This window comes from Mobula hypostoma, chromosome 7, assembly GCF_963921235.1.
Source record: "Mobula hypostoma chromosome 7, sMobHyp1.1, whole genome shotgun sequence".
Taxonomy (NCBI): Eukaryota; Metazoa; Chordata; class Chondrichthyes; order Myliobatiformes; family Myliobatidae; genus Mobula; species Mobula hypostoma.
This window is the reverse complement of record NC_086103.1, coordinates 137,901,351-137,917,276: the sequence shown is the minus strand read 5'-3', so window position 1 is coordinate 137,917,276 and position 15,926 is coordinate 137,901,351. Positions and strand designations below refer to the sequence as shown.

Sequence of the window (15,926 nt, the reverse complement as noted above, 5' to 3'; positions counted from 1 at the left end):
ATGAACAATTTCACCCCTCCATACATGCAGTGAGGCATGAACATAGTTAAGTGTAGGAATAGCCCCTTCTGCCCCTCAAACCTACTGCACTATTCAAGAGAATCTCTTCCTCTTCTCTATTATGCCAGCTCCCCACAGCCTTCAATTTCCCCAAACTTTTAAAAATTTCCCTTTAAATACCTTCAGTATTTTACTCTCTGTAACACTCTGGGGTGACAACTTGAAGAGATTAACTACCTTTACCCTTTACAAGATTATTTATCTGAAACCTATATCTCTCTTCACAGAAATGGAAAGAGTCTGGGCAACCTTTGCTGTTTTATTCCAGTCTTCTAATATCTGCCACATTTTGATTTAGTAAACACTCAAATAAATAATAAGAATGCATCAGGAAAGAGGCAGGGACACTGGCTTACCAATATTGTAGTGACGTAAACGGTCCGGTTTTCTAAGCCCGAGGTATCATTTGGGAACATCATCTCATTTTGAATTAGAACGAGTTTGTCCGCATCATTCCAGTAGCCGATCTATGAATAAGAAAGTTGGTAAAAATGACATGATACCAGAGACCACTCCACACGACACTGGAACTGCTAATGTTGATAAAAGGCCACACGGGACAGGGGAAAGGGGTGAAGTGGGGCAGTCAATCACTGGTGCAGGGGGCATTATGCAGGCCAGCCTGCACCCATTAAATGCAACCCAACCTAGGCAGCTGCCAACCTCCTAGAATCCATAACCACTACACCATATGGGCCATCGATATCTGTTGTCGGGGGGATACTCTGCTACAAACTTTCATGCAGCTCTTAAAAAGGAGTGTATTCTGGTGGCAGCATGTGTGGACGGTCATGCAGGTGGTGACCTGGACCTGCACACCATGGAGATGTGGATGGCTCAGTGCTCAGAACTGAGGCACAAGGGTCCATCAGCACCAAACCCTGAGCTTACAGTGCAGCGCTGAGAGATCGCCGCAGGGTTGGACATGGCGCCTTTCAGGTCGGAGGTAAAGCAAGGCTCCAAGCACCCTCTCCGATGTCACACGAGATCATTATATCAATGAAGAACAAGGGTATTATCCTAGTGATCAGGCCATTACTTATCAGAATTTGTTTGGAAGCTACTCTTCCTGCAACAGTGACACACTTCAAGGATTTTCCACTGGCTGCACAGCACTTTGGGACAACTTGAGGCCTAAATTACAGTATGGTCATCCGGGTCAACTATCTTTCCATGCTACACTGGTGGTCTGGGTGAGGTGCTGCAGGCAGTAGATGACCTCCATTTGCAGTAAGCCCTTTTGGACTTGCAGGTGACAAAAGAGAACATAGATATGTAATCTAGAGCAATACCTAAAGTGATAGATGAACTCTGCAGGTCAGGCAGCATCTACAGGAGGCAATGGATAATTAACGTTTCAGGTTGAGATCCTGATGAAGGGTCTGAACCAAATCATCGACTGCCCATCTCCCTCTACAGATGGTGTCTGATCCACTGAGTTCCTCCAGCTCAGTATGGTATAATTGCTCTGGACTAACAGAAGGTTTGTGGTCAGTACCATGAACCAAGCCCCAGGGACCTTGGTTCAGAGTGATGGATGATTCACTAATTTTTTTTTAACAGATACTCAAAGTTAGAAGTCACATCTTCAGTTACCATTTTGCACACTGCTTGATTTATAGTGCCTATAAAAAGTATTCACTCCCTTTGGAAGTTTTTATGTTTATTGTTTTACAACATTGAATCACATTGGATTTAATTTGGCTTTTTTGACATTGATCAACAGAAAAAACTCTTTCGTGTCAAACTGAAAACAAACTTCTACAAATTGGTCTAAATTTATTACAATTTTTAAATAAAATAATTGATGACATAATTATTCACCTCCTTCAAATCAGTATCTAGTTGATGCACCTTTGGCAGCAATTACAGCCTTGAGTCTGTGTGGATAGGTCTCTATCAGCTTTGCATATCTGGACACTGCAATTTTTTCACCCATCTTCTTTACAAGACTGCTCAAGCTCTGTCAGATTGCATAGGGATCGTGAATGAACGGCCCTTTTCAAGTTCAGCCACAAATTCTCAGTTGGATTGAGGTCTGGACTCTGACTTGGTCACTCCAGGACATTGACCTTGTTGTTTTTAAGCCATTCCTGTGTAGCTTTGGCTTTATGCTTAGGGTTATTGTCTTACTGGAAAACAAATCTTCTCCTAAGTCACAGTTCTGTTGCAGACTGCATCAGGTTTTCCTCCAGGATTTCCCTGTATTTTGCAGTATTTATTTTACCCTCTAACTTCATAAGCCTTTCAGGGCCCCCTGCAGTGAAGCATCCCCACAGCATGATGCAGCCACCACCATGCTTCACGGTAGGAATGGTGTGTTTTTGATTGTGCAGTGCAGTGGTTCCCAACCTCTTGGCTGCCGACCGATACCAATCCACAAAGCATGCAGGGGTGCAGCGGTGGCCGGGACGCACCCAGCACATCTTTAAGAAAAAAGCCGAAATAAACAAGCTAATTAATTAGGTGCCGCCCGGCACGTAAATGTCGGCCCAGATATTGAACTACTTGCTCTGCCACACTTACAAAACCTTGCTACAAGTCTCCATCTCCCATCTCACATACCCTGCTTGGAAACATGACAATCACACCATGCAAACATATTGCACCATACCAATCAGCACATTCAGGTTAACTTGAAAGACAAGGTGGCAGGTAACTGGAAGCAGCAAGAGACAGCTGAAGAGAAAAATGCAGCTGCCGTGAGCTAATCCCATGGAAGACGTGCTGGCTATTATTAGTGGTAACAGAGTCAAGGCCCACAGTTCACAACACCATCATTTAGCAGAAACAGAAAAGGTATCATAAGTGAGAAGTAATTATTAGAAGGTGTTAAGCTTCCATTTTAAACCACCGAGTCATTGAAACTCTTATGGTTCTACTCCTCTGGCATGTATGTACAGGGCAGACCTAGTTGGCACTTAGCTTACAAATCAGAGATGCTATTCCTTTTTCGAACATAATAGAGACAGGCTTATTGCAATGATAAGGAGATCCCACCAGCTTCTGCCCTTATCAGCTTTTCCCTTCCTCTTCCTCCCCTTCTCTATATCTTATCCTGACCTTGTCAACTATGCGTCTGGTATTCAGATTCCTTTCCCTTGCCCCACACCTGTCTTCCCTTCTCATCCTTTTTCTGTTTCCCCCAATACCCCTACCTTTGTCCAGTTATCCTTCCCACAAACCCGTCTTTGCCCCAATATACATGCCGCAGGAACATCTGAAAACTCATGGACTATGGACTGAAAGTTAAGAGAGGATTCATCAAGCCAGCCACGTGTACTCAGGATGCAGGATGATGAAGAACAAGACCTGCTCCAGTCTGAGCTGCAGGGCCCTCCAGTAGAGAAAAGGGCAGAGAGCTAAATAAACAAGTAGGAAAGAAGACATCCTGGGAATGCTCCCTTGGGTCCTGAAGGCAATCAAACAAGTTCCAAGTGTCAGCAGGGAGTGGGAGATGCAGTACTCCTTCCCTTTCAATGTAGCTCCTGTTCAGCAAATCTCCACCTTCTGCACACATCAATATCACAACTACTTCCCAACATCTGTGCTGCTTATTATGATACAGATATTCCTTGATTCTCTCCAATTTATCAAACCAAAGTCACCTGTAACCTCAAGACTGAATCAGTATTTTAAAGTCATCAATCAAATTCCCTTGAGTTCAGAGCTTTTGAAATAAAAAAGCCTCAACTGTGCAAATCCATTGTGCAACGAGTGGCCTTGAAACTAGGTATCAATCTGTGAACCTTTTCCAAATCCTTTTAAGTCAATAGCTATGTGAGGGAATCAAAACTGCACGCAGCATCCTAAATGAGTTGTTGCCAGTATTATACAGAAAGACAATACTGCTGAGTTCTCTTTTGCACTTGTTCTTGTTCGTATATGTTCTAACACTTTATTAACTTCTGTAACAGTCCCAAGAGGTTCACGCAATATAATATCCAGGCCTTCCTCTTGCTCGACAGCCCTCGGCACATAATCTTGCATGACTAGCCTGTGCTTTGCTCAGAAAAAAAGAAATGAGCTGAATGTTTGTCAAATCCCTTATTGTATTTAGAAGCCTTTCCAATCTGCTATTCTCATCTAATGGTCTGCACCTGCAAAACATTTTGTGTTATCAATGAAGGTGCAGGCAGGTCCCCAGATAAAGTTTTCATAAAACTCGCAGACTCCCTTATATTGTCCTAATGTAAACACACTATCATTTATTGAATTCTGTATCCAACATAAAAATGCTTATCTAATCAGAAATAATCCTGAATATGTTAAGTTGCCCATCATCTTTGCAAGAGCACTTTTCAAATTTGCACATATAATACAATCATCATGCATATCTACCAATCTCATGATTTCCTCAGAATATTTAACCAGTGTGGGAGCAAATGAACTCCAGCATGGATGGTCTCAAGCCAGGCTGGGTAAGAAGGAGGGTTGGACTTGGGGCTAGCACCACCAGCTCGTAAAAACCCAGAGCTACAGAAACACCATGAGGTGCTCTGAAGATCCATCCCTGGGAAAGGAAGGATTTTCGCCCAGAAGGCGTATGAAGTAGTGAGGTCAAAGCTGCAAGTCTGCGGAAGCCAAACCTCTTCTATCATCCAGAATCACCACCATTGGAACATGGAATGTAAAACTAGGCAAGTGCTAATGTCGAATCCCCAGAGAAAGCAGCAGAAAGGCTGGCCAGAGAACATCTGGCCATGCGACCTTGAGGCTATACCTAGGGACAACCTGAAAGACTGGACCAGGATGGTGGACCCTGGCAAGCTGCTGTTGGCAGCCTGTGCCCCAGTAGGGATGATGGCCTTAACTAAGAGCCAGTGGAAAGGCCAACTGGAGTTCAAAACTATAGGTGATTTATTAAATCTGGTTCGCATTAGACCAGTCAAAGCTGATCTACCTGAGTGCGAATTTGCTGCAGCTTTTACATTCTCAGTAGACAAGGTTACACAGAAACTTGATTAACAGTAAAACTAGGTATTGATTACAGAATGGTGGTTATAGGAAGGCTTAACTAAGTAACAAACTAGTCTTGATTACGGAATAAAATGATTATCCACACGTCTAACTTAGTTAATGTAAAGTCCAAGTTTCTATTACAGCAACGGATGCCTGGTGAAACATAATTAATAAAGTTCCTGGGTGTCATCAAAGCTGCATTCCACGATCCTACTTTTAGGTTTTGTGGTTCCCTGTTACCACATTAGCACAATCCACATCTCTGTTTACTAGTAACCCTCTTTATTCTTTCTCCTACAACAACTAGATTAGCGGAACTTGATGACTTTCCAATCTGAACAAATGCTTCCACTTTTTCAGATAACAGTCTCGCAATAATGCTGCAGTTTATATCTGCTACTTGTCTTAGATACATCTTCAGTTTTTGTTCTGGTACCAGAACCCATTGTCCCTCCATTTGTTACTTAACCTCGTGTGCTTTTCAACACGACACCGTGCCCTCCCCATTCATTTCTTCACCACTTGCTTCACCCCAGCATCAGCGGGGCAGTGCAGTGACGCAGAGAGTATATGCTTTCCGTGACCATGTGGGCTTCCTTCAATTGCATCGGGGTCCTCCCACATCCCAAAAAATGCCTGTTTGGTGGGTTAACACACAATGCTCTGTGTATTGCTCTGGATTTCCAGTATCTGCAGAATCTCTTGTATTTGGCTTTGGCAGGTCAATTGCCCACTGTAAATTGCTTCCTCCTTTTAGATGAGTTTTGTAAACTGAGTAGAAGCTTTTGAGAATTTGTAAAAAAAAAATGGTTCAGGGTCAGATTGCTTTAAATAGGTGTTTCAAAGTTCAAAGTGCATTCATGAGATTCGTCTCCTAACAGGCAGCAATGATACAAAGAAACACAAAAAAAACATTAAAAAGACAGTCAAAAATTCAATATGCAGAGAGTCAAAAAACACAAATCATGCATGCAATAAATGCCAGTAAATAGCATTCTGAAGTCCACAAGGACAGTCCTGTCCATAGAACCTTAGTTCAGCGCAGAGCAGAACAGTGAATTGAACTGGCCCTTCCTCACCTCGGCCTCCACACTCTGACCTTAATGGTTGACGTAGGTATGGACTCAGTGGGCCGAAAGGCCTGTATCAATGATATGGCTGTCCATGGTTCTATCACCATATGTTTTCGTGAATCTGAAATTAATAATATTCTGTTAGCTGCAGAATCTTTCCCAGTTCTATTGACCTGGACCATTGGGCTGATCACATTGGAATCTGCCTCCTAGCTACACTTCTCAGCAGCAACCCCTGCCAGCCCACGTGCGACAGCTGTGAAGGCTGATCAAGGTGACCCTCCCGGTCAGAAGGCCTCAGTGCTGAGTGGGCCACGTGTTAGAACCTCAAGCTCTGATATCAAAGACATCTAAAAGCCAGTGAATTGGCTGCAAGCAATTTTAAAAATTAAATGGGAACCTATTCCTTCCTTCCTAATCTCCAGTTGAGAACCACCATTGAGGAACAGAGGGGCTTCAAAATCCCACGTCTGGTCGGACTGGCACAGGATTAGAGATGCAGCTTCCCCTGTGTAATGCCGAGTAATTCCGGCAATACAGCCATTCATGTGGAGTCCAACAATGGCGCAGAGTGACAGATGTGCTGGCATCTGTCACTCTGCAGGCACACAACTTACTAGCAGGGGAGTGTTTTGAAGGCCAGCTACAGCCAGCACGATTTGACCGACTCTGTCTTCCTCTCCTCTGATTCTATCCGAGTTGCAAAATCAAGCCCAAGTTCAAGTTCAAATTTAATTGTCATTCAACTATACACATGAATACAGGCAAAGGAAACAGAGTTCCTCTGGGGCAAAGGGGCCTGGTCCACACCTCAACGGCAGCCATGCAGCCCCCCTGCCGTCGGTCTCGCCAATGAACCAGCGAATCAGACTCGCGGTGTTCTACATTACCAATGTTCAACAGGGACTTAAGATCACAGCAAAAATGCCTAAGACAATCAACCCCATCTGCTGGACCTCGCACTGCCTCCGCACACCGCCACAGGGTGGCTGAAGCAGGCTGCAACAGCTCCAGCTCCATTGCTATTAAGCAACTTGCTAGTGAGGTAGACCTGCAGTACCTGCTGTCGTTGATACCCAACAGTGTCACGTGACCACGACAAAAAAGCAGAAGGCGAACAATCACACCTTTGGCAGGACTCTAGCGAGACTGCTGTGTCCTCGCACGCCATCATCTGACCTGAAATATCTGCAGAGTTCCGTCTTATTTCAAATTTCTGTAACCTATGGAGCATTGCTTACATATTAATAAAACATATTCCTCTACCTAACACTGTATGAGCTCTCTCCAGTCTGTAGGAACACTGCCGGATTAAGCGAATGATCAAAAAGATTATAATATCAACTATTAACCATAAATAAATACCCATTTTGTTTGAAATAAGTCATTGACAATCCCATTTCAAGTTTATTTCAGTATTCTTTTTTTCACAAATACAATGAAATTTCTGAATCAGAATCAGGCTTACTATCACTGGCATGTGTCTTGAAATTTGTTGTTTTGTGGCAACAGTAAAGCGCAATATAAAATAATATGGAAAAACTACAAATGACAAGAAGAAATATATAAAAATAAGTTGTGCAAACAGAGAGCGAAAAAAAGAAAGAAGCAGTGAGCTAGAGTATTGTCCAATCAATGGCGGAGGGGAAGAATCTGCTCCTGAAACTTCGAGTGTTTGTCTTCGGGCTCCTGTACCTACTCCCGGATCGTAGCAATGATCAGAAGGCATGTCCTGGATGATGGGGGCTTCCTAATAATGGATGCTGCCTTTTTGAGGCAGCGCCTTTTAAAGATGTCCTGCATTGGGGAGGCTCGTGCGCATGGTGGAGATGGCTGAGTTTACAACTTTCTGCAGCTTTTCCCAATCCTGTGCAGTGGGCTCACTGTTACCATCAGGTAGGAGGTACAGGAGCCTGAAGGCACACACTCAGCAATTCCGGAACAGCTTCTTTCCCTCTGCCAGCCGATTCCTAAATGAACATTGAACTCATGAACACTACCTCACTACTTTTTATTTCTGTTATTTTGCATTACTTACTTTAACTTAATAGACATACATATACTTCATGTAACTCAGTTTTTCCTCTATATTTATTTATCATGTATTTCATTGTACTGCTGCCATAAAGATAAAACAACTTCACGTCATATGCTGGAGAAATTAAATCTGATTCTGTTAGGCCCAGGATAGATCTTCATAGGTGCTGATATACAGGAACTTGAAAATGCTCTCCCTTCCTATTGCTGATTCCTCAATGAGGACAGGTGTGTGTTCCCTCAACTTCCTCTTCCTGAAGTCTACAAGCAATTCCTTGGTCTTACTGCCATTGAGTGCCAAGTTGTTGTTGCAACCCAACTCAACCAGATGATCTATCTCACTCCTGTACACCTCCTTGTCACCATCCGAAGTTCTGCCAGCAATCATTATGCCATCAGCAAATTTATAGATGGCATTGAGCTGTGGCTAGCCACACCGCTCTGGGTGTAGAGAGAGTAGAGCAGTGGGCTAAGCACGCATCCTTGAGGTGCACCTGTGTTAATTGTCAGTGAGGATGAGATGTTATCTCCAATCTGCACCAAGCGTGGTTTCCTGATGAGGAAGTGAAGGGTCCAGTTGCAGAGGGAGGTCCAGGGGCTCGGGGTTTGGAGCTTGTTGATTAGAACTGAGGGTATGATGGTGTTGGACACTGAGCTGGAATCAGCAAACAGCAGCCTGATGTAGCTATTGCTATTGCCAGATGAGCCAAGGCCGAGTGGAGAGCCAGTGAGATTGCACCCGCTGTAGACCTACAGTGGCGATATGCAAACTGCACTGGGTCCAAGTCATCGCTCAGGCAGGAGTTGATTCTGGTCATAACCAACCTCGCAAAGCAGTTCTTCATCATAGATGTAAGTGCAACTGGGTGGTAGTGATTGAGATAGCTCACCCTGTTCTTCTTAGGGACTGGTATGATTGTCACCCTTCTGAAGCAGGTCGAACCTCTGATTACGGCAGTGAGAGATCGAAGATGTCCTTGAACACTCCTGCCAGTTGGATGGCACAGGTTTTCAGTGCCGTACCAGATACACCATCAGGGCCTGACTCCTCGCAAAGGTTCACCCACTTGAAAAATGTTCTGACGTCAGCCTCCGAGACAGAGGTTACAGGATCGCCAGATGCTGCAGGGATTCACACCACTGTAGTTTTATTCCCCTTTCAAAGCCTGCATAAAAGGTGTTGAGCCATTCATGATGCTGGGTTTCGCCTTGTAGGAAGTAACGGCCTGCAAACCCTGCCAGAACGGATGTGCATCTGATTCAGTCTCTAACTTCAATCGGAATTCCTGGACCTTTTGTATAGTTCTGGATCACTGGTCTTGAATAGCACATGTCTAGCCCACAGCAGACTATGAATCTCCTGGCTTGTCTACAGCTTTTGGTTTTGACATGTCTGCTATGTTCTCAAAGGCACACACTCATCCACACAGTTCGTGATGAAGTTGGTGACAGCTGTGGTATATTCATTCAGCTTCATAAGATCATATGACACAGGAGCAGGATTAGGCAATTTGGCCCATCGAGTCTGTTCCACCATTTAATCATGGTTGATTCCTTTTTCCCACTGCTCAGCCCCACTCCCCGGCCTACTCCCTGTAACCTTTGATGTCATGTCCAAACAAGAAACTATCAAACTCTGCCTTAAATACACCCAATGACCTGGCCTCCACAGCTGCCTGTGGTAAGAAATTCCACAAATTCACCACCCTCTGGCTAAACAAATTTCTCTGCATCTCTATTTTAAACGGATGCCCTTCTATCCTGAGGCTGTGCCCACTTGTCCTAGACTCCCCCACTATGGGAACCATCCTTTCCACATCTACTCTGTCTAGGCCTTTCAACACTCGAAAGGCTTCACTGAGATCCCCATCATCCTTCTAAATTTCAGTGAGTACAAACCCAGAGCTATCAAACGTTCCTCTCATTCTGGAATCATCCTTGTGAACCTTCTCTGAACCCTCTCCAATGTCAGCACATCTTTTGTTAGATAAGGAGTCCAAAACTGTTCACATTTCCCTCAAGGAAACCATGCTGACTTTGTCTTATCTTGCCCTGCGTCACCAAGTACTCCATAACCCTGTCTTTAACAATTGACTCCAACATCTTTCCAACCACTGAGGTCAGGCTAACTGGTCTGTCAGTTCCTTTCCACTGCCTTCCTTCTTTCTTAAAGAGTGGAGTGACATTTACAATTTTCCAGTCCTCTGGCACCATGCCAGAGTCCAATGATTTTTGAAATATCATTACTAATGCCTCCCCGATCTCTACCGCTACGTCTTTCAGAACCCTAGGGTGCAGTTCATCTGATCCGGGTGACTTATGTACCTTAAGGTCTTTCAGCTTTTTGAGCACCTTCTCCCTTCTAATAGTAACTGCACTCACTTCTCTTCCCTCACACCCTTCAACATCTGGCACACTGCTACCGTCTTCCACAGTGAAGACTGATGTAAAATACCCATTGAGTTCATCTGCCATCTCCTTGATGCCCGTTATTATTTCTCTGGCCTCATTTTCTAGCAGTTCTGTATCCACTCTCATCTCTCTTATATTTTTTACATACTTGGAAAAGCTTTTACTATCAACTTTGATATTGTTTGCTAGCTTACTTTCATATTTCATCTTTTCCCTCCTAATGATTCTTTTAGTTGCTTTCTGTAGGATTTTAATCCTCTGTCTTCCCACTAATTTTTGCTTTGTTGTATGCCCTCTCATTTGCTTTTACATTAGTTTTGACTTCCCTTGTCAGCCACAGTTGTACTATTTTGCCATTTGAGTATTTCTTTATTTTTGGAATACATCTATCCTGCACCTTCCTCATTTTTCCCAGAAATTCACAGCATTGTTGCTCTGCTGTCATCCCTGCCAGCAGCTCCTTCCAACTTACTTCAGCCAACTCCTCTCTCATACCACTGCAATTTCCCTTACTCCACTGAAATATTGCTACGTCAGACTTTACTTTCTCCCTATCAAATTTCAAGTTGAACTCAATCATATTGTGATCACTGCCTCTAAGGGTTATTTTACCTTAAGCTCCTTAATCACCTCCGGTTCATTACATTACACCCAATCCAATATAGCTGATCCCCTAGTCGGCTCAAAGACAAACTGCTCCAAAAAGCCATCTCATAGATATTCAACAAACTCACTCTCTTGAGATCCATTTCCAACCTGATTTTCCCATTCGACCGGTATGTTAAAATCTCCTGTGACTATCATATCATTGCCTTTTTAACATGCCTTTTTTATTTCCTGTTGTAATCTGTGATCCACATCCCAGCTACTGTTGAGAGAACTGTATATAACTGCCATCAGGGTCCTTTTACCCTTGCAGATTAGAACATAGAACATAGAATAGCACAGCACAGTACAGGCCTTTTAGCCTACAATGTTGTGCCAACCCTCAAACTCTGCCTCCCATATAATCCCCCACCTTAAATTCCTCCATATACCATATACCTCCATTCACTACCTCACTACTTCTTTAAATTTCTATTTTTGCACTACTTATTTAACTCTATATAGTAATTCACAGTTGGCGTGTGGCCAAGTGGTTAAGGCGTTCGTCTAGTGATCTGAAGGTCGCTAGTTTGAGCCTTGGCTGAGGCAGCGTGTTGTGTCCTTGAGCAAGGCACTTAACCACACATTGCTCTGCCATGACACTGGTGCCAAGCTGTATGGGCCCTAATGCCCTTCCCTTGGACAACATCGGTGGCGTAGAGAGGGGAGACTTGCTGCGTGGGCAACTGCTGGTCTTCCATACAACCTTGTCCAGGCCTGTGCCCTGGAAACCTTCCAAGGCGCAAATCCATGGTCTCACGAGACTAACAGTTGCCTATATATATAGTAATTCACAGCTTCTTCCCCATTATCATGTATTGCACTGGACTGCTGCCACAAAGTTAACAAATCTCACAACATACGCCAGCGATATTAAACCCGATTCTGAAGTCCATACACCTGATGCTGATTTTAATGCTCCACCTGATCGGAAATCCTTCCGCTATCCTCTCACTCAGTTGTACTTTCACCTTCACTCGCTGCACCCTGGCATGTTTCACCCTTGAGGTAAACTTCTGCTTCTGAATATTAAATTCATTTTGCAAGACTTCTAGAAGCAGTTTCAACGATGTTCAATTGGTTCCTTCAGGTTGCTATAGCCGGGGGTGGTAATGGGGACAAGCTCCCCCTACCTATTAAATGCTCCCAATGGCGTGTGCCTCAAAAAGCCTCTGACAACCAAGTCCAGCTCCAGGCCTTCACATGTGGTTTAGCTACTAAGTCTGGTGGAACCGTTCCTACTGACAGGAGAAGGGGCAAAGGCGGGTTAAAACCAGATTCTTAACTCAACCCACAAGGATTCAACATCTTCCAATCCTACGTCACATCCTTACCAGCAGAGCCATGTCATCCCCTCTGCCTACCTTCCTATCCCTCCAATACAATGTGTAACCTTGGACATTCAGCTCCCAACATTTCAATTTCTCCTGACAGTCACCCGACTACTTGCCTGTAGTCACAACTTCGGAGTGACTACTTCCCTGTAGCTTTGATCAATTATCTCCTCACTCTCCCGTACAAGCTGAAGGTCATCCAGCTGCTGCTCCAGATCCCTAACACGGTCTTCAAGGAGCTGCAGCTGGATGCACTTCACGCAGATGTAGTTCCCCGGGAGACTCTGGGTCTCCCAGGACTCCAACATCCGGCATGAAGAACATACGACAGCATTTACTACACTAGGTACAGTAAGAGAGAAGAAAAGGGAACCTTAACAGAAACACCCCAGAGCCAAAGCCTCTTTCAAGACGAAGCCTCCTTTGAGCCAAAGCCTGACATTCTTACTCCCATCACTGGCCTGCTCCCAACAATGGCCACCCTGCTTGTCCCTTCTGTGCTTTTAAACAAGCCTTACCAACCAATAAGAAACCTTGTCACTGTGGTCTGCTCCTGGTGCTGATTGGGGCCATTGGAATTCAATGATGAATCCCTTGATATTGTCCAACTCAAAGCTGCCACCTAAGTGCTCCTCCATCTCTCGACCGTTCCTTCTTGACCACTGGTGCTGAGGTTTTTAATCTCTGCCTATACGTCGGGACTGGAAACACAGCCAGGTATCGGACTTTCCAAAGTGTGGGTGTGGGGTGGCACAGTAAGTATTTATGATGGTGGTGTAACAGTGGTCAAGTGTGTTGGCACCTCTGGTTCCGCAGGTGATACGTTGGTGGTAGTTGTTCAGAGACTTCTCCAGGCTGACCCGGCTGAAATCAGGCGCGCTGCTTTGTGACTGCTGATCACGGTGCTCAGCTCCCCCAATGCCTGCCTAATGTTGGCCAGAGGTGCAATGTACACCGCTACTAGAATGATGGCGGAATACTCCCCTGTCAGACAAAATGGATGGCTCTTGACAGCTAGGTGTTCCACAATGGGAGAGCAGGATTGAGACAGAACCTGTGTCTGTGCACTACGATCAGTTAACCATAAAGCATACTCCACCTCCGCTACCTTTAAAAGACCCAGCTGTTTGGTCTTCGCGGTGAAGCCCTTGGGCTGTGGGGCTCCCTCCAAAATGGCGGGGGTGAGCCAAGCTTCCATGAAGCTAAGTACACAGCAGTCCCTGTTGTCCCTCTGGTACTGCAATCTTGCACTGAGATTGTACATTCACCAGGAGGATAGTTGGAGTGGGGGTCTAATGTCTCTGCATTTCAATTCTTAAAAGAGAACTGCAATAGAGTCCTGAGTCTGCCGTTCAGGGTCTGCCCATCTTGAGGGTCGATAGGTTTTTTAATAATCTTACAACACTGCTGCTTACTGAAGTACCCATGGCTGTAACTGTGGATTTCAGCTCTGGTCGTCCTAAGTGGGAATACAGTACGTGATGATTCCCATCGGAGCTGCACGAGAGGATCACAGCATATTGACGCAATCCTGTCAAATTTGATGTCCTTGTGGAATTTGTTTTATTCACCATCTCTAGATTTATAGGTTGATTCTGACAAATCCTACAAGGAATTTGGCAGGGTAGGTATGGACAAACAACTGTTCCCGATGGGGAGTTTGCCACAGGATTTATGGGTCTTATTCCCAGTCATATAGGAGTGAGGGAAGATTTTTCCACACAAAGTGTAGCAAACCGTAAATAGTTCTTTCCAAAAGAGTCACTGTTTGAATTTCATATTGAAGCAGGGAGGTTGTTGAGGAGCAGATTATTCATAGTTAGAGGGGCTTTAAGGATTGATTTCTATATTCTTCAGTTCAAAATGCAGGGGAAAATTCACCAAGAGATGGAAATATGAATTTAACCACTATGATTTTAAGTATTACTCTGTCATATTACTTAATAGGAAAGTGTTAGCCCTAGGCAAATGACTGTATGCATTAAAAGACAACTGTGTTATGATCTATCTTGCATTCTGAGATCAGCTATGGAAAGCATCATTAACGCACAAACACACACAGACACACTGCATTATACGCAAACAACAGGAATTCTGCAAATGCTGGAAATTCAAGCAACACACATCAAAGTTGCTGGTGAACGCAGCAGGCCAAGCAGCATCTATAGGAAGAGGCGCAGTCGACGTTTCAGGCCGAGACCCTTCGTCAGGACTAACTGAAGGAAGAGTGAGTTTACACCAGTACATACAGTAGCAATGACCACATCAAAGTCCCAAAGGGACAGAAATGTCAATGAGGGGTTTTTCTATGGTATTAAATCATTTTCTACCAAGGTTAGACAACTGGGATCAGCGGACGTTTGTTTTAAAAGAAAGATCACATGAATTCCAGTCTGATTTCAATGCTTTTGTCGTTGCCTTTTTTATTACAGGCAGCATTCTCTCAAAATGCCACTCACAGCCATTGGGATAATTGAGGCTTGACAGGTTTGATTAAATTACATGCCTGAAGAAGCAGCCCGTAGTATATTTTTCTGCATTCAACTTGGTCACAGATTCACATGCAGCAGTGTAAATTGCTTGCTTTGCAATCGAGATCTAGACTGAAGGCAAGCTGTGGGAGTCGCTGCTCTGACGCATGACCGCAGTAAATAATTCCTGACTGTTTTACCAAGTGCATTGCAGTACACCTGCTGCAATTTCACAGTAAACAGTCAATCTGCAGATTGCACTAGGGGTCTCATACAACTATATCATTGAATGGTTCATAATCAGATCATGCTCAATGCACAACATGAAACTAAATCCACTGAGGAGCGCAGCATTCCTGATTAATTTCAATCATCTATGCAATTATTAATGGTGTGTGTTGGCAGGCATCACTATCAGCAGTCACCTTTCTGTGTCCTACTACTTTTCTACAGCTTTGCATTCTACTGAGCTTTCTTTGACCTCTGGAACTCAAGAGGTGGGCAGGACTACCTGAAACCATGCTTCCAGGCTTATGAGCAAAATATAAGTCTCTCAATAATTGCAAAATGTTGGTTAATTAAATATAGTTAAATAAGGTCAGCCAATATTCATATTTTTCATATTGGCTGTGTATATTCCTTGCTAAAGGGACAGGCTCCCAAAAGTAAGCAGTTCAGAGTGGAAGCCTCTCTGACTGCCCCAATGAGAGAGTGAAGCAGGCAACAACACCTCTGTGTCACTTTCAGCCAAGTTCTGCTAACTCAGCAAGGACTATAAGGTGCGATTACAACTGAGGCAGTGGTATGTTGATGATGAATGACCCAGTTTGTTCTTTGGGTGCATCCATTCTTTGAGAGAAATAGACTTAGTGCTGAAATGTGGTACTAAAATCAAAGATCAGCCATGGTACTATTGAAGGGCAGAGCAGGAG

The 15,926-nt window shown here is 44.2% G+C and overlaps 1 protein-coding gene across 5 annotated transcripts in view; it reads right to left on the bottom strand.

The window, feature by feature from the left end:
* Positions 1-15,926, bottom strand: part of LOC134349571 (glutamate receptor 4) — a 244,598-nt gene that overhangs the window by 77,213 nt on the left and 151,459 nt on the right. For all 5 annotated transcript variants that reach the window (XM_063054098.1, XM_063054099.1, XM_063054100.1 and 2 more), the window contains exon 9: positions 417-527. In XM_063054098.1, coding sequence (XP_062910168.1) covers positions 417-527 — 111 coding nt within the window. The remainder of the gene's footprint in view (positions 1-416; positions 528-15,926) is intronic.